At 44.0% G+C, this 21,074-nt stretch overlaps 1 protein-coding gene across 1 annotated transcript; it reads left to right on the top strand.

Annotated features, from left to right (window-relative positions):
* Positions 1-13,192: 13,192 nt before the first annotated feature.
* LOC130198278 (polyhomeotic-like protein 1) lies at positions 13,193-19,610 on the top strand. Its single transcript, XM_056421402.1, has 10 exons — positions 13,193-13,315; positions 13,952-14,062; positions 14,171-14,253; positions 16,887-16,996; positions 17,094-17,266; positions 17,374-17,455; positions 17,611-17,698; positions 18,173-18,362; positions 18,432-18,678; positions 19,398-19,610. The coding sequence occupies exons 1-10, from the start codon at positions 13,193-13,195 to the stop codon at positions 19,547-19,549; spliced, it is 1,359 nt and encodes a 452-aa protein (XP_056277377.1). The 3' UTR covers positions 19,550-19,610.
* Positions 19,611-21,074: the final 1,464 nt, after the last annotated feature.

The following is a 21,074-nucleotide window of genomic DNA, read 5'->3' as shown; positions in this document are numbered from 1 at the left end:
AAAGACGGAACTCAGACCTGGAGCCAGTCCACCTTGGAGAAACCAGTATCCACTGAAGGAAGAGGCAATCCGAGGAATCGCCCCCAAATTGAAGGACTTCTAAAGGCAGGTGTTTTGAGGATAACACGGAACCCCAGAGCAACACGCCTTTGTTGCCAGTGAAGAAGCCAGACAATTCTTATCGTCTGACACATGATTTGAGAGCAGTGAACGAAGCGGTAACTGACTTTCGAGCAGAGGTGCCAGATCCACACACCTTGCTAGACCAAATCCCTGCAAACGCGCTCACACTTCACAGAGTTAGATTTATGTGGTGCATTTTTCAGCTGCACTAAGCAAAGAGAGTCAAGGCCTATTTGGTTTCACATACAATGGACAATCATACGAGTATGAGAGACTGCCACAAGGTTTCAAACACAGTCCTCACATCTTCAACAAAATATTGAAAGACGATTTGGTCGGGATAGACCAGGTGATACAAAGTGCGGTGATTCAGTACGTGGATGACATTATCATTTGTTCAACTGATAAGGAAACATGCCATAAAGACTCAATTAAATTGCTTCAAATACTGGCAGAGAAAGGACACAAGGCCTCTCTGAAAAAGCTACAATATTGCCAGGAGAAGGTGGCATATTTGGGCCAACAAATCACGCTGGGACATCGAAGCATATCTGAAATTCATCTGGAAGCCATTCGGACGGCTCCAAAACCCAGAACAGTCCGAGATGATGACATTCCTTGGCATTGCAGGGTATTCCTCAGCGTGGGTTGAGGAGTATGCCAGCTTAACGGGACCGTTGAGAGCTATGATCAAGGACACTGGAAATGCTAAACCCACTGCAACCTTTCTTGACGCACGATGGCCTTTTGGCATTTGAAATGACAAAAAGAGATTGCAGGAGGCTCCCTTGGCTCTTCCCGACTACTCTAAGAATTTCGTGCTATATGTATCTACATCCATTGGGGTAAACATACATGTGCAGTCCTTTGTCAGCCAACAGGTACGGGAACAGGGCCTCAACCTATTTCCTACTACTCCACGGCTTTTTCAGAAGTAGAGTTAGGACTACCACTATGCTACAGGGCAATGGGAGGGTTCCATCTAATGTACAGTAAAGCATCATCGGTGACCATGGGTTACCCGGTGACAATTTACACATCATAGTCTCAGAAATCTTTGAACTATGGAAAGAACAATTTGACTATGTCTAGGCTCAGAGACTATCATAGGCTTTTAGAGCAGGAGGATGTCACTCTCGTAAGGTGTGTCACGACAAATCCAGCGGAAAATTTGCCAACTCCAGAGGACGGGGAGCCACACGATTGTGTTCATGAAGCAGAGAAATACTCCAGACTGAGGTCGGATTTGAAAGCCCTCCCGTTGAGTGAGGTGGACCTGGAGTATTGGACGGACGGCTCCTGTTATCGACATGGCGACAAATTGAGTGCTGGATACGCGTGGTAAAAGCCCAAGGAACCGGATTCACTGTTGAAAAAGCTGAAGTGATACCACAGCCGGCATCGGCGCAGCTTGCGGAGCTCGTGGGCCTGACTGAAGCGTGTTTGCTGGCCGAAGGAAAGCGAGTGACAATATACACCGATGCTGCTTATGCGCATAATGTGTGTCATCTGTTTGGATCCGTATGGAAGAACCGAGATTCAAGAAAACGGATGGGTCTCATACAACATCACGCCCAGATCATGAAACTGCTGCACGATGATGAAGCCCAAAGAAATAGCGATAGCCAAATGTGCAGCACACAAAAGGATGCTTCAAAGATTTCAAAGGGAACAGAGCGGCAGACGAAGCAGCCAAAGCAGTCACAGGAGCAAACAAAGTGGGCAAAATCCTGCTCGTCACTCATGAAGTGACCTTGGAAGACAAAATAACACTCAAAGATGTAATTTTGATACAGGAAGCCGCCCCGGAAACGGACAAACAGCTGTGGGTAGAGCGGGGTGCCACCCGAGATTCTACCGAACTTTGGAGAAATCATGAGGGACTGATAATCGCACCACCGGACTTGTTGGGCCTAATGATTCAGGAGGCGCATGGTCTGGCTCACGTGGCAAGGGGGGAAGTCAAGAGAAAAATCACAAAGGAGTATGGTTTCTGGGCACCTTATTTGTTGCAACAGATTGATTATGTGATAGGCAGGTGCACAATTTGTCTAAAAAACAATGTTCGGAGGGGAGTGACGGTCCCACCAGGTTACATTCCAACCCCAAGAGGTCCAATGCGAGAACTGGTGGTGGACTATGTGGACATGATAAAACCAATTGACGGTAAAAGATACATGCTGGTCGCTAGGACAGATTTTCCGATGGCCGGAAGCATGCCCGACAAAACGTAAAGATGCTCAGTCAGTTGCCAAGTTCTTGTGTAAAGAGGTCATATGCAGATGGGGCTCCCAGACCGAATATCCTCAGACAATGGGAAAGAGTTTGTGGACAAAACGGTGAAATTGATCTTGCAAAACTAGGAATTAAACAGCGCTTTGGTGCAGTCTACCATCCGCAAAGTCAAGGGATGCGAAAGAATGAATGGTGTTCTAAAAAATCGTATTGTCAAAATATGTCAGCACACGGGTTTGAATTGGGTGGCAGCACTGCCATTGGCGTTAATGGTATGTCGCTCGAGTGAACTCCGCGATTTACACATGACACCGCATGAGTTGGTTACAGGAAGGCTGATGCCAACGCCTTGTCTACGGACAAGTGGGAAAGGACCAAGCCTGGCCCTTTTAGAAGATGAAATGCAAAGTATGTTACATATGGTTAATCTACATAAAAGAATATCCACATATGTTTCCGCCAGGCAGGCAAGACAGGAGGGACAAGCAGAGCTCAAGAGCAAACCAGGAACACAGTGCAGACTGGAGACAAGGTGTTCGAAGGTATTCAGAAGGAAGTGGTATACTGAACGCCGTGAAGGACCATTCGAGGTGATTCGCAGTACGGGAACCGCGGTCCAGGTCAAGGGGTCGCCAACGTGGTACCACTTATCACATTGTGTCAAAGCACCTGGAGAGGAGGCGACACAGTCACAGATCCAAGAGGTGGAAGGCTCGAGAGAGCCTGACAACGATGCGGGAGAACATGCGCCAGACAGGAGGATGCATGAAAATCCACAGAGTCAGAATTCAGAAGGAGAGGCCGTCCAGGAAGAAGATAATGTTGATGTTCCTGTACACACTTCTGATGATACCGGAGATGTCTGCGCAGGTGACGGGCAGGAAAGGGTATCGCGATATTGTCCTCCAACATGTCCCAGATACAGCAAGACCTAGTTCGGTTTGCTGTGATGTTCCTGAGGCCTCACAGAGGAGTGAGTCCACGACAGGACAACTCAGAGAGGTGGGGAGACAGAGGAGCCCGAGACCCGTTAGGAAAAGGGTTAAACCAAACCGCTACGAGGACCAGGGTTGAAGTGACCTTGGGAAAGTCAGTTCAGCTTCCGTGCAAGTGCCCCGGAGTAGACAGAAGAAACGGGAAACGTAGAGTTGAGTGGGAAGATAGCCGTGGCAGGGTTATAGACCTAGAAGGGGAACTACCAGCAGGGAAGTTTACAGTACTCACTGACAGAAGGAGACTGGAGATTAAGAGAGATTGCAGTCTGTATATACGACAACCTCAACCGGAAGATCAGGGAGATTACAAGTGTTCTTTTTACGACTCACCCGTTGGGAGTGAGCGGCCCGGTTTAGGACTTAGAGTTCACATAGTATCACTAGTGATACTAGGGGGGAATACATCAATCCCCCAGACAAAAGCTGTAAAAATAGAAGAAAAATCCATCCTGTCAACACTGAAAGCCATAAATGCATCACACCTAACTACCAGGGCGCCTCAGAAGATTCCGACAAAAAGACCTCCTTTAGACAATCAAGCTACAGCAATGACACCTTTAGTTCAGACTACCACAGCAATGACAACTGCAGTACACACTACACCAGTGATGACGCCATCGGTGCGCACAACAATTGAGAAGACAACATCAGTTACGTCCAAGAACGTGATTAATGCAACCCAGAAGTTGATGGAAACATCAAAACTTAGTACGAACAGTAGAAACAAGAGTGTGGAGTCTAGAACCCAGATGATAAAAGAGGATTATGCAGAGCCATCGATGCTAGATCAGAGGGCTAGTTCAAACATAGTTGATGACTCATCTAACTCTGTTCAGTCACCTGGAAACATGAATGATAACTATCACACAGTACAAAAGAGAGAGGCTAAATGGAGGGCGTTTGGATTTGATCCTTCAGTGTTACAAATATCAGACCCTTGGGCAAGTAGGAACCTATGGTTCCAACAATTAACTCATGCTGTAAGAGCGGGTGCGAGGCGGGATGGCCCAAGTCTAGTGAGAGTTTTATCACCTATCTCATGGCCTTCAGTTTTCGAGAGTAGACCAGAGCCACTCACCGCTGTGTGCCAGAGTTATGCATTATCATGGCTGTTGTACAACCAGCAGTCTGCAGTAGATATAGTAATGTCCTGGTCAATTCATCTGTTTACACCTAGAGCCTTCTGTTCTTGGTTGAAGGACTTAGCTTATATAAACTTACTTGATAAACACGAAGATATCAGGACGGCGGTCCCTGATACAATGGAAGTAGCACCAGCAAAGGCAAACTTCTGCTTTTGTTCAAATACAACTTATGGTGGGCCAGGTATGTTCATGGGGATTTCGGATTGTGGTGGTACTGATGGACCTGGGGATTAGGAAGCACAAAACTCAGAATGAGTCGCATGTAGTAACATTTGATGTATCAGATAAGAAAAGAAGAAGAAGTCTGTGAAGGTTACGAATCAAATTTTGCCCGGGAATGTGACTATCGGTAGCTTTAAGGATATTTGGTGGATTTGTGGAACCAAAGCATACATATTTCTACCATATGGGTGGACGGGATGCTGTTATATGGCAACATTGAAACTTCCATACGAGGTCCTCACCTTCCAGCAGGGAAGAGACCTGCCGACTCAAATGCTGCTCAAAGACGAAGGAAGAAACGTGAGATGGCACAGTTTCACAATTTGGAATCTTACCATTGGAGGTGAGCATCGGAGAGAAATGGGAATAGGATTATTTCCATGGTATGGGGTGACGTTTCTGGCGGACCACATAGATAATATCACATACACCTTACAGGGCTTTGCGAACGAGACCATAAGAGGTTTCAATTACTGTCAAACACTCAGAGGAGCCACAGACTGACATTGCTAAAACATGACATGGCCCTGGATTATATTTTGGCCAAACAAGGAGGCCTTTGTGTGTCTTTAAATTTAACTGGAGATGCTTACACCCTGATTCCTGACAGTTCTGACAATATGACGAGTGTCATAGAGGCATTGAAACTCATAAGGGATGCGTTTGGACCATCGGAGGATGCTGGATGGTCTGCAAATTCTTGGCTGCAGGACAAATTAGGGCCGTTAGGAGCAGTGTTGGTCCAGATCGTGGTAGCACTCGCTCTGTCATTGTGTGTGATGTTTTGTTTCTGTACACTATTGCTAACCTTTGCAAAAGTTATGATACTCAGATGGGTTGGAGTGGTGATGCCCGGCGATCAGACTCAGATGCCACTATTAGGTGCGGAGACGGACGTGGATGAGGACGACAGGGAGAGGGTAGAATAATGGACACATACCCATGTTAAAGAACTATGAGTACTATAATCTTAAAACAGACATATATATTAAAGGAACGATATGTTTTATAATTTACATCTACTCATAAAAGTGTTAATCTGTGTTGATGTCTGATTTGTGTCTGTTGTGTATGCAAGGATACTGGTCGCCTCTTCTGTCATTCTAGAACAACGGGGAGACCACAGGGAGGATGGAGTGCTGAAGGACTCCCTGGGTGGAATGAGTCGATTATATCAAACATGAACAATACCAGTGGCCTACAAGACTCTGGACAAGGACTGGTGGAACAACCATCAGAGTCAAGACGTCCTCAAGAACCGAGTCCAGCTGCTGAAGCACTTAAGTGCTACATACTCTTGTGTCTTCTCGTAGATTTGTCATTATCAAAATCACGAATGTATTTTCTTGTTTAAAAATGTTAATTGTCGGGGAAACAATATTTTCTGTTCTTTGGTGAATATAATGGAATCTCAAGTGTTTACTTTTCGTGACATTTAGGGAAAGCAGGGGAACAGGCAGGAGGAGGTCTGGGGGAAAGGTCCAATGGGATGACCAGCCGGACCCCTAGACATTATTATTTTGTTATTATTTACTGAGAAATTCCTGATGTATTTGCTAAACTCATTTCCCTGCACAATTTGCTAAAACCTTTCTGATTTCAGTGGTATGGAGTTTAATTTAAGGTCGCTTAGGCAGAGGGACCGTGAAATAATTTTCCTGTCTACATTGCTAAATGATATTTTAAGAAAAGATAACTGCCTGACAGGTTTTTCAATTTCACATGTAATACTTCATTTTACACCACTTTACACTTCATACAGTCACAGTAATGTTGGAACTTTACTGAAGGACGGGGTGGTATGTTTGTCATGATAATACACCTGTATGTTTGCATTGATTGTTTGTTTATTGGCGAGAGTCTATCAACTCTCGAGGGGGGAATATGTCGTGTATTTTGCATATTACTCTTAAAGATACAGCTATTTTATAGATCTGAGCCTAGAAGGCCACACGAGGGTTTGGAGTGAAGAGTTCTTGTCTCAAGTTGGCGAAAGTCCACAGCAGGGGACTGCCCTATATATCCATATTTGGTGGCCAACGCGCCGGAGATCTTCTTTGGAGGAAGGGGGGCTATAGGAAACCTTGGGGCAACCTATAGAATCGAACATAATACCTCCCACTTTCTCTTGCCTATATAAGCTGTAAACACACATAGCTCCGTTGAATTCCTTATACACGGACCCGGGGATTCCCAGCCGTTCGAACGGCCGCCTGTTTTACTTTGTACTCTTAAAGAATAAACTTTGTATTCTTGGAGTGCTGGGTCTCTCGAAACTTCTTTTTCAACAAGTCCTCATTCAAACTGCGCCGGCGGAACCCCAAAAGGAAGACACAACATCCACAAACAGGATCCTGGCGTAGGTTCCTGGGGAGTCCAGATGCTGGAGGATGTAGTGAAGGGCCATGTTGACTGTGTCGTCTGCAGACCTGTTGGCTCTGTAGGCGAACTGCAGGGGGTCCAGGAGTGGGTCGGTGATGGTCTTGAGGTGTGATAGGACCAGCGTCAAAGGACTTCATGACCACAGAGGACAGAGCGACGGGACTGTAGACATTGAGTCCTGTGATCTTGGGCTTTTTGGGGACGGGGATGATGGTGGAGGCCTTGAAGCAGGCTGGAACGTGCATGTCTCCAGGAGGTGTTGAAGATGTCGGTGAACACCGGAGACAGCTGGTCAGCACAGTGCTTCAGGTGGAGGGGAGACGGAGTCCGGGCCCGCTGCTTTATGGGGTTCTGCTTTTGAACAGCCTGTTGACGCTCTCTCCAGGATGACGAGGGTCAGCTGAGTTGATGGAGGTGCTCCAGAGGTGTGAGCCCTGATGGGCTGGGGAGGTGGGCGATGGTCTGTGGCTTGTTGATGGGGCTGTGGGGATTGTCTCAGGACTGCTCCATTGTCTTTCAAAGCGGCAGTAGAACTCATTGAGCTGGCCTGCCAGAAGCACATTGTTCATGGAGTGGGGTGATTTGGGCTTGTAGTTGGTGATCTGCCTGAGCCTCTCCAGACAGAAGCAGAGTCGTTTGCTGAGAGCTGCTGTTGCAGTTTCTCAGAGTACAGTCGTTAGCATCTCTCACCGCCTTGCTAAACCTGTATTTGACTCTGTGTACAGGTCCTGTCCCCACTCCTGAATGCCTGGTCCTTCTGCAGTCTTAGCTTCCTGAGCTCCGCTGTGAACCAGGGTTTGTCGTTGTTATAACTCACCCTGGAGCTGGATGGAATACAGCTGTCCTCACAGAAGCTGATGTAGGAAGTTACAGCCTCTGTGTACTCATCCAGGCTGTTGGTAGCAGTCCTGAAGACATCCCAGTCAGTACAGTCCAAGCACGCCAGATCCTCCAGAGCCTCACTGGTCCACTTCTTGAACTTCCTCACTACAGGTTTGCAGAGCTTTAGTCTCGCCTGTATGAGGAATCAGATGAACCATGACGTGGTCAGAGTTTCCAGTGCAGCTCGAGGACGGCGTGATAGGCCCTGCTGATTGTTGTGTAGCAGTGGTCCAGAATGCTCTTCTCTAGTAGGGCATTTAATTGACTGTCTATATTTAGGAAGTTCGTGGCTGAGGTTTCCTTTGTTAAAATCCCGAGTACAATAACTAAAGAGTCCGGGAAGGTCCGCCCACACACCGTATCTGTTCGGCGAGGGTCCGCTGTGCCTCTTGCACGTTTCGCGGGCGGCATGTAAACTCCGCCAGGATGAATGAAGCGAACTCACGTGGGGTAGAAGGGTTTGCAGTGAATGATAAAGATTCCAGGTCCGGCGAACAGTGCTGTAGAATCACCGTTACGTCGTTGCACCAGCCGTTGTTGAGGTAGAAGCAGATTCCTCCACCCTTTATTTTGCCGGAGAGCTCCGTGTCCCGGTCCGCTCGGAACAGCTGGAAGCCAGCGAGCTGGAGCGCAGAATCTGGTATCGATCCACTTAGCCATGATTCCGTAAAGCACAGGACGGAGGATGAGGAGAAGTCTCTGTCTCCCCACCAGCAGCTGGAGTTCGCCCAGTTTGTTGCACAGTGAGCGGACGTTGGAGAGAAATATGCCCGCAGCGCTTGCACGAGATCCCGCTTCCGTAGCCGTACAAGCGCCCCTGAACGTTTCCCTCTCCGACGGCGTCTCACCGCGTGAGCGAAGGTGAGCACACCTTTCACAAAAATGTCCAGGAACTCCACAGAAGTTAAAAACGTTGGAAATAAATCCGCTGGAGTTGTTCCCCTGATGTTCATGAGCTCTTCTCTGGTGAAAGAGCTCCGGGAATCACAGCAGAAAACAGTATTTAAGACGAAAACAACAAAAAACATCGCGCACCAACGCACCGAGGCGGCCGTCCGCGGCGCCATCAAGAACATGTTGGCATTAGTTGCATGCCAATTGGATAAAAATCGACCGCGCTATGGTAAAAAGAAGATGTTGACCTTTTCATGACCTTGACCATGACCTTTGACCCGATCGATCCCAAAATCTAATCAAATGGTCCCCGGATAATAAGCAATCATCCCACCAAATTTCATGCGATTCGGTTTAATACTTTTTTACTTATGTGAATAACACGCATACAAATAAATAAATAAATAAAGAAATACACGGCGATCAAAACATAACCTTCCGCATTTTCAATGCGAAGGTAAATATTGCCGTAATCGGAGGTGCGTTAAAAGGTGCTCGCTGACGTCCGTGTTGCTTCACCGTGCAGCGTGTGTGTTTGGTGTGTAACGTATAACACAAAGTGTATTTTATATATTCTGCAGTGACTAGTGGTGAAGATAGTATTTTATTTATATTTATGTATTTCCCACAGGGGGGGGGGGGGGGTCACGGCTTCCTCGTGTGTTTGCTGTATCTGTGCATGAAACCAGTGTTGCATTCAGGCTCTCCTTCTCCTGCAGGAGTTTCCCGTTTCTTGTCCCCGCTTTAACCCGTCGTGGACAAAATGAGATGAGAACGTGAATTAGAGATCGCAGACGCACGTCGGTCGGATGTTGACGAGTCGAGACGAATTTAAAAGAAATCCCAAACCAAAAAACTCAAAATGATGACGCAGGTGTTTCCAGCCGGCAGCCATCTTCTTTCAGCTCATCGACACCAGGATGGAGAACTCTGTCCAGACGAGTGAAAAAGAACCACAAGAGGACCGGCATGGTCACACGCGCGTGTGTGGTGTGTGTGTGTGTGTGAGTGTGCGTGTGTGTGTGTGTGTGTGTGTGAGTGTGAGTGTGAGTGTGAGTGTCTTCCGTCTCTTTTCATTCTCCATCTTTTCTCACATGTTTAGACTATATTATATTAAATATATATTTTATTATTTTTGTATCCCACACCGGCTGACGGCGTGACCTTTGACCTTTTGACTCTTAAAAAAATACTCGTCCGCCTTCTATCGCTTCCAAAAACGACATCTTCTTCTTCTTCATCTTCTTCATCTTCTCCTTCTTCTTCTTCTCGTTATTCTCCTCCTCTTCTTCTTCTTCTTCTTTTTCTTCTTCATCTTCTTCTTTTTCTTCTTCATCTTCTTCTTCTCGTTCTCCTCCTCCTCTTCTTCTCCTTTCTTCTCTCATTCTTCTTCTTCCTTTCTTCTTCTCCCTCCTCTTCTTCCTCTTATTCTTCTCTTCTTCTTCTTCTTCCTTCTTTCTTATTCTCCTTCTTCTTCTTTCTTCATCTTCTTCTTCTCGTTATTCTCCTCCTCTTCTTCTTCTCCTTCTTCATCTTCTTCTTCTTCTTCTTCTCCTTCTTCTCGTTATTCTCCTCCTCTTCTTCTTCTCCATCTTCTTCTCCTTCTTCTTCTTCTTCTCGTTATTCTTCCTCCTTCTTCTTCTTCATCTTCTTCTTCTTTCTCCTTCTGCTATTCTCCTTCTTCTTCTTCTTCTCCATCTTCTTCTCCTTCTTTCTTCTTCTCCTTCTCGTTATTCTCCTCCTCTTCTTCTTCTCCTTCTTCATCTTCTCCTTCTTCTTCTTCTCCTTCTTCTCTTCTTCTCCCTCTTCTCCTCCTCTTCTTCTTCTCCTTCTTCATCTTCTTCTCATTATTCTCCTCCTCTTCTTCTCCTTCTTCATCTTCTTCTTCTCCTTCTTCTTCTTTATCTTCTTCATCTCTCCTCCTCCTCTTCTCCTTCTTCTTCTCATCCTCCTCCTCCTGCTTCTTCTTCTTTGCACTCGTCCCCCAAATTGAGGACGCGCTTCGTCGTCTTCTTTCTCCTTCTTCTTCCTTGCTGCGTTATCTTCATCATTGTAAAGCGCGGCGTGTGCACGTGTGTTTCGGTGGTTACCGTGTACCGTAAGTCTGCTATTCGTGCCTCTCTGCAGCTCACAGACTGTTATTCTAACGTGACAGTTGCTGGTGACTCTGGAAATGAGGTCGTGATGGTTGTCATGGAAGGAGAGGGAAGCTAAAGAGGGACTAATGAGGGGACTGCAGGTGAGAAGGGCTGAGAGGACCAGGTGGGAACAGACCAACGAGGTGATCAGAGGCAGGTGAGAAGGCATGGAGGACCAGGTGAAGGAGGGAATGAGGGACTAACGAAGATTGATCAGAGGTAGGAGCAGGGCGTGAGGACAGCAGGTGAAGAGAATGAGGAGACCAACGAGGTGATCAGAGGCAGGAGGGGGTTGAGGACCAGGTGAAGGGAATGAGGGATCAGAACGAGGTGATCAGAGGCAGGTGAGAAGGCGGAGGACCAGGTGAAGGAACGAATGAGGACCAACGAGAGGTGATCAGAGCAGGTGAGAAGGCGTGAGGACCAGGTGAAGGGAATGAGGATTAACCCAGGATCAGAGGCAGGTGAGTGAAGGCGAGGACCAGGGTGAAGGGAATGAGGACTCAACGAGGTGATCAGAGGCAGGTGAGCAGGCGTGAGGACCAGGTGAAGGGAATGAGGGACTAACGAGGTGATCAGAGGCAGGTGAGGGGAGTTGGACTGACGAGATGGTGTGACAGGATGAAAACAACGATTACAAAAAGGAAGGCGTGGAGCTAAACTGTTACAGTGACCGCGTCCTCTCAGGGTGTCATGAATGACGTGTTGCATTGTGGGACATTTTAAGATGCTTTATAGAAGTTGGGCCCAAAACTAAAATTCATAATATTAATAAGCTTCCAATATTTTGCCCACATATTGCGTTATGAAAGTACAAAACACTCTTTGTGTGTGTGTGTGTGGTATTTGAGATGTTCTCGACCAAAATACTGAAACACAGACAAATATGTGAAACACATTTAAATTTAAATATCCTTATATGCACATTTATTTACTGGCGATAAGCCACGTAGCTCATGGTTTTCAAGGTATTACAAAAAAAACAAAAATAACCTTCAACTTGGCACTTTAAGCCAAATTGGGATTTAAAGGCAAATTAAGTTATTGTAACAAACAATTGTCATGGTCCTCAAAAAATTAGGAAATCTAAATCTCGTATGATTTAAAAATTGTATTTATACATATTATTGATCAAACAGTATACTTAAGGTATTATTACTTTTTTTGGAGATATTTTTTATTTTTCTATTTTATATTAATATTTACTATTTTTAGGCTCTTCTTGGAACATTGGTTTCATGTGAAAAACAATAAAAATAAAACCTTTAACTTTATATTTTAAACCAAAATGGGATTTAAAAGCAAATGTAGTCTGTTATAAAAAACAATTGTTATGGTATTAAAATAATTACCAAATAAATGGTTCTAAATCTAAAACTCCTATGATACATATTGTTGATATTAATAAAACACAATATATTAGGTATTATTAAAGTTTGTTGTAGATTTTTAAAAATGTATTTAGTTGATTTACATACAAATTTTTTTTGTATTTCATATTCTATTAATATTGACTATGTTTAGACTCATCTCGGAGAAAAACAATAGAAACATGTGCGCTCAGAGGAGAAGGACTATAGTTCTGGGTCCGGGTCCGACCTGACCCTTCAGATCCCTCCCGTGGTCCGTCCCGCTCCTCCGTCATCCCCACGCGCCGGAACAGGAAAAGCATCAGAATATAAAGGAGGAGAAGAAGAAGAAAAAAGGGAAGAGGAAAGGAGGCGTTGCCCTCCGACGGACCGCCAGCTGCAGCTTCTCCACCCGGGAAAGGCGCCGCTGTCCCCGCCGCCCCTGAGGGCCGGGAGGCGCAGCAGCAGCGGGCAGCCGGTGCAGGAGGAGGCGGAGAGAGAGAACCCTCTGCTGCACTGGGACGTAAGCCCTCCAATCCGGTAACCAGACAGCTAACGGGATGCTAGGAGGACTAGCCTCCGGGGGAAATGGGATCATCATCATCATCTTCTTCTTCTTCTTCATGCGAAAGAGGACGCATTGTTTTACTGTGTGTGGCCCACAATAAATCACTGCACATGAACGCATCACAACAGATAACAAGTGTTTTTGTGTGTGTGTCCATGTGTTCCCTGTGTGTGTCCATGTGTGTGTCTCTGTGTGTGTCTCTGTGTGTGTCTCTGTGTGTGTGTGTCTGACAGACTGCTCCTCTGTCTCCTCAGTAGTCATGGAGACGGATGGAGAGCAGAACCAGCAGGGGGCCTCGACCAATGGGAGCGCTGCATCTGGGACGAGCTCCCGCCCCTCTCAGATGAATTCCATGTCTCTGTATGAAAGACAGGCGGTGCAGGTGTGTGTGTTTGTGTGTGTGTAGTGTGTGTGTGTACAGTTTACCGGCTTTCACAATAATTAATTAAATGCATATTTCTAAAGTTTTAGCAAAATCCCAAAAAAAAATTCTCCCTTCAGTTCACAAATAAAAAGAACAAATGTATTTATTCCTAGAGGGTTTTACAAATGTGATATTATTATAAATGTTATATTTATTTAATGCTGATATATTTAACATAAATAATAATATATATTTACTCCTTCAAGCATCTGTTATTAATCATAATGATATTTTACTTTAATCCAATTGCACCTTTCACAACATGAGCTTCCACGTGAATACAATAACACATCATGAGGAGGAAGAGGAGGAGGAGGCTCCGTGAGGGGGAGGAGCCTGCCGACAACCATCTGTCTCATCGCCACTAATCCTCTCAATTTATTACAGTACGAGCCTCTGAGGCTCCTCCCCTTTCCTATGAGGCTCCTCCCCCTCTGCTTTAGATTTTTATTCAAATCGCTGTACTTAATTTTTTTCTCCTCTGTTCTCTGCCACATCTTCCTCCTTCCTCCTCTTTCTCATCCTTCTCCTCTTTCTCATCCTCCTTCTCATCCTCCTCTTCCTCCTCCTGTTTCTCCTCCTCCTCCTCCTCAGGCGCTGCAGGCGTTACAGAGGCAGCCCAATGCCGCTCAGTACTTCCAGCAGCTGATGCTGCAGCAGCAGATCAGCAACGCGCAGTTACACAACCTGGCAGCCGTGCAGCAGGTAAACTGGCATCTATTTATATATATTAGGGCTGTGAAACGATTAACATTTTTAATCAGGAAAAAGGTTTTGTGGATTAACAATTAACCCTTTCTTTCCTCTCCCAAGGCTCCGGGAGTTTTTGCTGGGCTTTCCCCCCGGGGAGCCGCCGCATCAGCTCTCCGCAATGAGTCTCGTGTTAAGCGCCTGGCGTGACGCGCGGGGGCGCCCCAACCATTGAACTCTTCTCCGGGCAAAAGCAAAAAAACCTAATTAATCCTGTAATTTAATTAAGAGTTAACGTTTTAACCCCTAATTATATTTAAAAATTTTTAAAAAAATTAATAATTTTTTAAAATTTAAATATATATATAAAAAAAATGTTTTTATGGGGATATTTTTGTGTTTTATTTTTTTTTAATATATGTTTTATAATATATATATTTTTAAAATTTGGAAAAATTAGAAAGGATGTTCTTTATTTTTCTGAAAGAAATTAAAAAAAAAAATGCATTCGGGATTATTAAAATCAACAAAAACAGTTTTTATTCTTTTATTGCTGATTAGGGCTACAGCTTAAGAAAACCAAAATCCTATCTCAAAAAATTTTAAATTTTTCCCTAAAAGTAAAAAAAGATTTAAACACTGATGTTTTCTCAAAACCCTTTGGGGTTTCATTAAAAAAATTAAAGTGTTTTTAAATCTTTTTTTTTCAGAATTTAAATTTAGGAAAGGATTTTGAGTTTTTTTGTGTTAACCAATATTAAAAGAATAAAAGGTTTTCAATATTTCAGTTGATTTGTAATGAATCCAGAATATGACATTTTTTTTTTAATTATTACAAAATTTATCAAATATTTTAATTTTTAATCCAAAAATTTAAATTTAAAATATATTTAAAAAATATATAAATTTCTTTTAATAAATTTTTGGGAAAAATTTTTTAAAAAAAAAAAAATTTGAAAAATTTTTTTAAAAAAAAATTTGAAAAAAAAGCACAAAATGCCCAAAATCCCCTTTTTCCTTTTTGGGCTTACAAAAACCAAACTCCCCTCCTCCTCCCAGGCTTTCCCGCCACCAGGAGCCCCCGGGGGCCTCGCCCCAGCCCACGGCGTTCCCCCCTAAAAACAAAAGCCCCCTTAAACCCTCTCCTTGGCACCGCCTCCCCGGCATTCCGCCCCCCGCCCCAAGCCCCCCATCAGCCCCCCGGGGGGGCCCCCCCCCTTCCTTTTTATCGCTTTTAACCATTCCAAAGACCACGTTTTGCTGAGCGCCCTTTTTTTTGGAAGTTTTTAAAATTTTTTAAAATTTTTTTAATGTGTTTTTTTTAAAAATTGGGGAAAAATTTTTTTTTTTAAAAAAAAAAATTTTAAATTTTTTTTTCTCCTTTTTTAAAAAAAAAAGCCCCCCCCTTTTTTTTTTCAAAAAAATTTTTTTTTATTTAAAAAAAAAATTTTTTTCCCCCCAAATTTCCTTCCCCGGGCCCCTCCCCAGGGGGGGCCCGCAACCCCGGCCCGGGAGCGCAAAGGAAGGGGCCCCCCCCCCCTCCTCCCCCCTCCCCCAACAACCAAGGCGGCCCCCCCAACTTCCCCCGGCGGGGGGTGGCCGCCCCGGGCGCTCTCGGGGCCCTGTTTCCCACAGAGGGGCCCCGGGAACCCCCGGTTTCCCCCCCTTTAGCCGCCTTTTCCCCCGTAGTAGAGTTCCAGCCAGCCCCAAAAAGACCAAATGGAATAAAAACCCCCCCCCCCCCCCTATTTTCCCCCCCCCTTTAGGAACTGAAACTTTTTTAAAAAATGGGGCCTAAACCCACCTTTGGGGGCATCATCAAGTCCCTTACCCAAAGCCCCATACCCCAAAATCTTATTTGTCCAGCTCCTTTTAAATTTAAACCCCCCCCCCCTTTCCCCCCCCCCTCCCTCCAAGTCCACAAAGCTAAACAAAACTTTTTTATGTCCAGACCCTTCCCCCCAAGGGGGGGTGGGGAGGGGGCCAAAGGGGGGGGCCCCCCCCGGGGGTTTATGGGAAAAATCAAAATGTAAGCCCCCCCCCCCGGGGTTTTCCCTTTGTTTTTCCCTTTTGGACAAAACCCCCCCTGTCCAATAAGACGGTAGGAGCCTTTTTATGAAGAAAGGACTTCCAGGCAAGAACGGTTTTAAATTTGATTAAAAAAGTCCCGGAGAAAAAGGAACAAAAAAACAAATAATTAAAAAAAATTTAAAAAAGTAATGATAAATTCTCTGTTTTAAAAAAAATTTTAAAGTTTTTCTTTTTTCTCTTAAAAAGTACATTTTCTCTTAAAAAACCTAAACTAAAAATTTTGATTAAAAAAAATTCAAAAATCTTTTAAATAAATATTTTTCTCTTAAAATTTAAAAAAGATTTTTTTTTTTATTTTTTTTTTTAAGACATTTAACCAAAAGTACCAATTTAAATTTTTTTGCATTTAAAAAAATCTAACTTTAATTATTTAAAAAAAGTTCTCAATTATTAAAATTTTTAAAAAGATTGTTATTTTTTGTTTTTTTTTTCAAAAATATTGAATGTTATTAAAAAAAAAGTTTTTCAAAAAAAACAAAAAATTTTTTAAAAACCCAAAAAATAATAATTTTTTTTTATAAATTTTAATTTAAAATTAAAATTTTTATTTTAAATTGTTAAATTAAAAATAATAAAAAATAAATAATTCAGGGGGAAAAAAAAATAAACAAAAAATTTTTAAAGGAAATAAAAATGTAATTTAAAAAAATTTAATTAAAATACATTAATAATATACAATTATAATATTAATAATATTAGATAACCTTAATCCATAAGATTAAACATTAAAAATTTATCTACAAATTAGAAAATATAAGTACTCTGCTTCAGCCAATGACGACGACGGCCCCTCCCCTCCACGGCTCCAGCCAATCAGAAACCACGCTTCCTTGCTGACGACCAATCACAGCGAAGCGGGTAACGACCCACGGAAACGTGTAAATCTCAAAGTAAAAAAAAAAAAAGATATTGACTTATTCTGCTGCTCCTCTTATTTACTCCCCCACGCCACCAGGCCTCGTTGCTCCTCCCCCCGTCTCCTCCTCCTCCCCCTCCCCCATGCTGACAGTGTCCCGTGCGCTGTGCCAGGGCGAGAGAGCTCCTCCCCCTCAAGCCGTGGTGAAACCCAACGTCCTGACGCACCTCATCGAGGGCTTCGTCATCCAGGAGGGGGCGGAGCCTTTCCCTGTGAGTGCCTGGGATTTGTAGTTTCTGATGTCATCGATCGTTTTACAGATAAATAGTCGCCAATTCTTCTTCTTGCAGTTAATTGAGTTATTTTGTTTGATTGACAGGTGTGTGGGTCGGTGAAGGACGCGACTCTAACCGGCAACGGTCCGGACGCCAGCCAATCGGAGGCGGTTACCACGGCGACAGGTAAAGGCCAAGCTCTCTTGAAACCTTGAAGCAGTTTGAATGAAGTTCTGCGTGTTCCTCCATTTAATGTAAATGAAATGATCGATATGACGTGTTTACCATCTGCTCTGTTGTTGTTGTTTTTGTTTCACCCCCCCCCCCCCCCCCCCCCTCAGTGCTGAAGTGTGAGTACTGTAAGAGCGTTGCTCCCGCCAGCCAGTTCAGAGGCACCAAGAGGTTCTGCTCCATGACCTGTGCCAAGAGGTACGTCAACATGGATCACATATTATATAATTAATATATACTTATATTTATAAAACATATATTATATATTTATATATATGTGTTTTTTTATATATGTATTTTTTTACAATATATATATATTTATAATATATATATTCAGAATATTTATATATATATTTATTATACATATTTATAATATATTTATTTATTGTATATATATGTATTATGTATATATGTATTATATATATTTATATTATATATATATATTACATTTATATATATATTATACATAATATATATGTATTTTAAATTGATATAATATTTATAGTATATACAGTATATATCTATATATAATATACACATATATTACATTTATATATATATATATATATAATCTACATTTATAATATGTTATAAATATATTATATATAGTTATTATATTTTTCGGCTCGTGGCTCGTGCCGCTCTGTGATGCAGTGTGTTTTGGTTTCCCAGGTACAACGTCAGCTTCCGGCAGCACTTCTGCATGCGGCCGGGTCAGACTCAGGGTCGGGGTCACAGTCAGGGTCGTGGACAGCTCCCCAACTCGGACGAGGAGGGGGGCGTCGCCCGGCGGAGGGTCCCCCGCAGGACCAGCTCCGAAATAGCCAGCGCCAAGATAGCGGGGAGCGCCGCCCCGGCCAAGGTGAGCGAGGAACCCAGAACACGATCCACGTGGATCTGGATCCACGCTGACGTCTCTCCCGCCGCGCAGCGCCGCTCGGACTCCAGCCGCTCGGACGAGGAGTCCAGCGGCGAGGAGGAGGAGGAGGAGGAGGAAGAGGAGGACGAAGACGACCCGGTATCCCTGTCGTCCGCCTCGTCGGCGTCCTGCCGCCCGCCGCCGCCGCTGCCGGCTCCGCCCCCTGCGCTCCAGGCGGAGAGCTCTGCGCTCGCCGGCCCCACTGGCCCCGCCCACTGGAGCGTGGAGGAGGTGTCACAGTTCATCTCCTCGCTGCAAGGTACGGAGGTTAAAGACTTCACAAGAAATGATCCAATACTCAACCTTCTTCTTCTTCTCCTTCTCCTCCTCTTCCATCTTTATCCTTCTTCCTCCTCCATCTTTCTCGTCCTCCTCCTCCTCCTCCTTCATCTTTCTCGTCCTCCACCTTCTTCCTCCTCCTTCATCTTTCTCGTCTTCCTCCTCCTTCATCTTTCTCTTTCTCGTCCTCCTCCTCCTTCTCCTTCATCTTCCTCCTCCTCCTCCTTCTTCATCTTTCTCGTCCTCCTTCTCCTCCTCCTTCATCTTTCTCGTCCTCCTCTTCCTTCTCTTCCTCCTCCTCCTCCTCCTTCATCTTTCTCGTCCTCTTCCTCCTCCTCCACCTTCTTCCTCCTCCTTCATCTTTCTCGTCCTCCTCCTTCATCTTTCTCGTCCTCCTTCTCCTTCATCTTCCTCCTCCTCCACCTTCTTCCTCCTCCTTCTTCATCTTTCTCGTCCTCGTCCTCCTTCATCTTTCTCGTCTTCCTCCTTCTCCTCCTCCTTCATCTTTCTCGTCCTCTTCCTCCTCCTTCATCTTTCTCGTCCTCCTCCTCCTTCTCCTTCATCTTCCTCCTCCTCCTTCTCCTCCTCCTTCATCTTTCTCGTCCTCCTTCTCCTCCACCTTCCTCTTCCTCCACCTCCTTCTCCTCCTCCACCTGCTCCTTCTTATTATTCCTCCTCCTCCTCCTCCTCCTCCTCCAGGCTGCGAGGAGGTCTCCTCCCAGTTCCAGTCCCAGGAGATAGACGGACAGGCCCTGCTGCTGCTGAGGGAGGAGCACCTCATGTCCACCATGAACGTGAAGCTAGGCCCCGCCCTCAAGATCGTCGCCCACATCAACGCCCTGAGGGACTGAGAGGCATTCAAAGACCAGCCCTAAATCTCGAGATCCACACACCGGTTGGGATCAGAGTCCCGCGGGGCTGCAGCTCCTGACCTGCACCGAGACGACTTTCATCCGTCACGCCTGTGAGTCGGTGAACATTCCCAGGGGCCCTGAACGTCTCAGCCGGTCGGTTTAACTGCGTTGCTAAAACTGCAGAAGTGAAGGTTTTTTTTTTAATGTATTTTATTTATGCAGAAGTTGGATTCATTGCACAAGATTCCCACAATTATTATTATCTACAAACAGGGCTGCCCTTCACACAGACTGAGGCTGTGCTCATCTTGTTTTTTCTTCTTTTTCTTCTTCTTTCCTCCTTTTCTTCTTCTTTCATTCCTTCTTTTATCTTCTTTCCTTCCTTTCTTCTTCTCCTTTGACCGAGGCTGTGCTTACCTTGTTTTGTTTGTTTGTTGCATTTAACTGATATACATTTATTGTTTATTATTGTACAGGTAAAGAAAATTTACATATTTTTAAGTAATTCTTTCTCATCCAGAACCATCGTGGCTTTTTATTTAGTTTTTTTCTTCTTGAGCCACAATCGTCGCAGCATTAGTACAGAAATGCAGTGAATAAATACGCATAACTTAATTTAAATCTCCCTATAAGTTGTGTGTCGCACAGTCGTTATCTTAACTTTTAATAACTTGTAATGGTCATTTCAGTAAGAATGGGCCTCTTTTGATTTAAAAAGGTGTCTCTTTAATTTATTTATGTCCTATTGTTTCAGCTGACAGGGTAAGCTCAGAGTTACAGGGTCGAGACGTTGAACCAAGAGTCCGAAGCAAAGCCGAGGCCCTCGAGTTTCTCAAAACACGCTGAGGCTGCGTAATATAGTTTTCTCACATTCCTCCTGTGCAAAAAGAAAATGCTCTTCCAGAACGGTTCTTCTCTGGGTTCTCTCTAAAGAGGCCTCTAATGGACTCTGAGACATGACATCTGCAATCTGCATCAGGAAATTTCAAGATTGTCTTTTTTTTTCATTATTATTTTTAAACGCTTCTGATTTAACTTTAAAAAAGTAGATTTTTGTGAACATTTAACAAGAAACGCTGGAAGAGAATGAAAAATAAAAGACGTGTCGGGGTTTTGGAGCGTGGGAAGAAAGATACATCCGGGCTTGTGGGTCTATGTTTTACGATGGATGAAGAAGAAGAAATACAAGTGTGTGTGAATGAGGTCAAACAAATGAAGCTCAACTGTAATAAGTGTAACATTTTCCTTTTTTTATATTTCAATGCAGATGTAAACAATTTGCTTTAAGCTTTTTAGGAGTTTTCTGATGTTCTCTGTGAACCTCGTGGCCTTTCTCACTCGTCTCTTCAGCTGTTGACTTTTCATATCACTCCTGGTTTTATTTATTAGTGCAAATTTGTTTTTTGATTATTATTTGTTGACTTTTATTTTTTATATTTTGACTTTTTTTTTTTTAAATGTGTTGACTTTTTTAGAATTTTTTTTTTAAGGAGAACATTTGTTGACATTTATTTTATTTGTG

The sequence above is a fragment of the Pseudoliparis swirei genome, chromosome 1, assembly GCF_029220125.1.
Source record: "Pseudoliparis swirei isolate HS2019 ecotype Mariana Trench chromosome 1, NWPU_hadal_v1, whole genome shotgun sequence".
Lineage (NCBI taxonomy): Eukaryota > Metazoa > Chordata > Actinopteri > Perciformes > Liparidae > Pseudoliparis > Pseudoliparis swirei.
The sequence above is the reverse complement of the archived record's forward strand: the minus strand, read 5'-3'. Positions and strand labels throughout refer to the sequence as shown.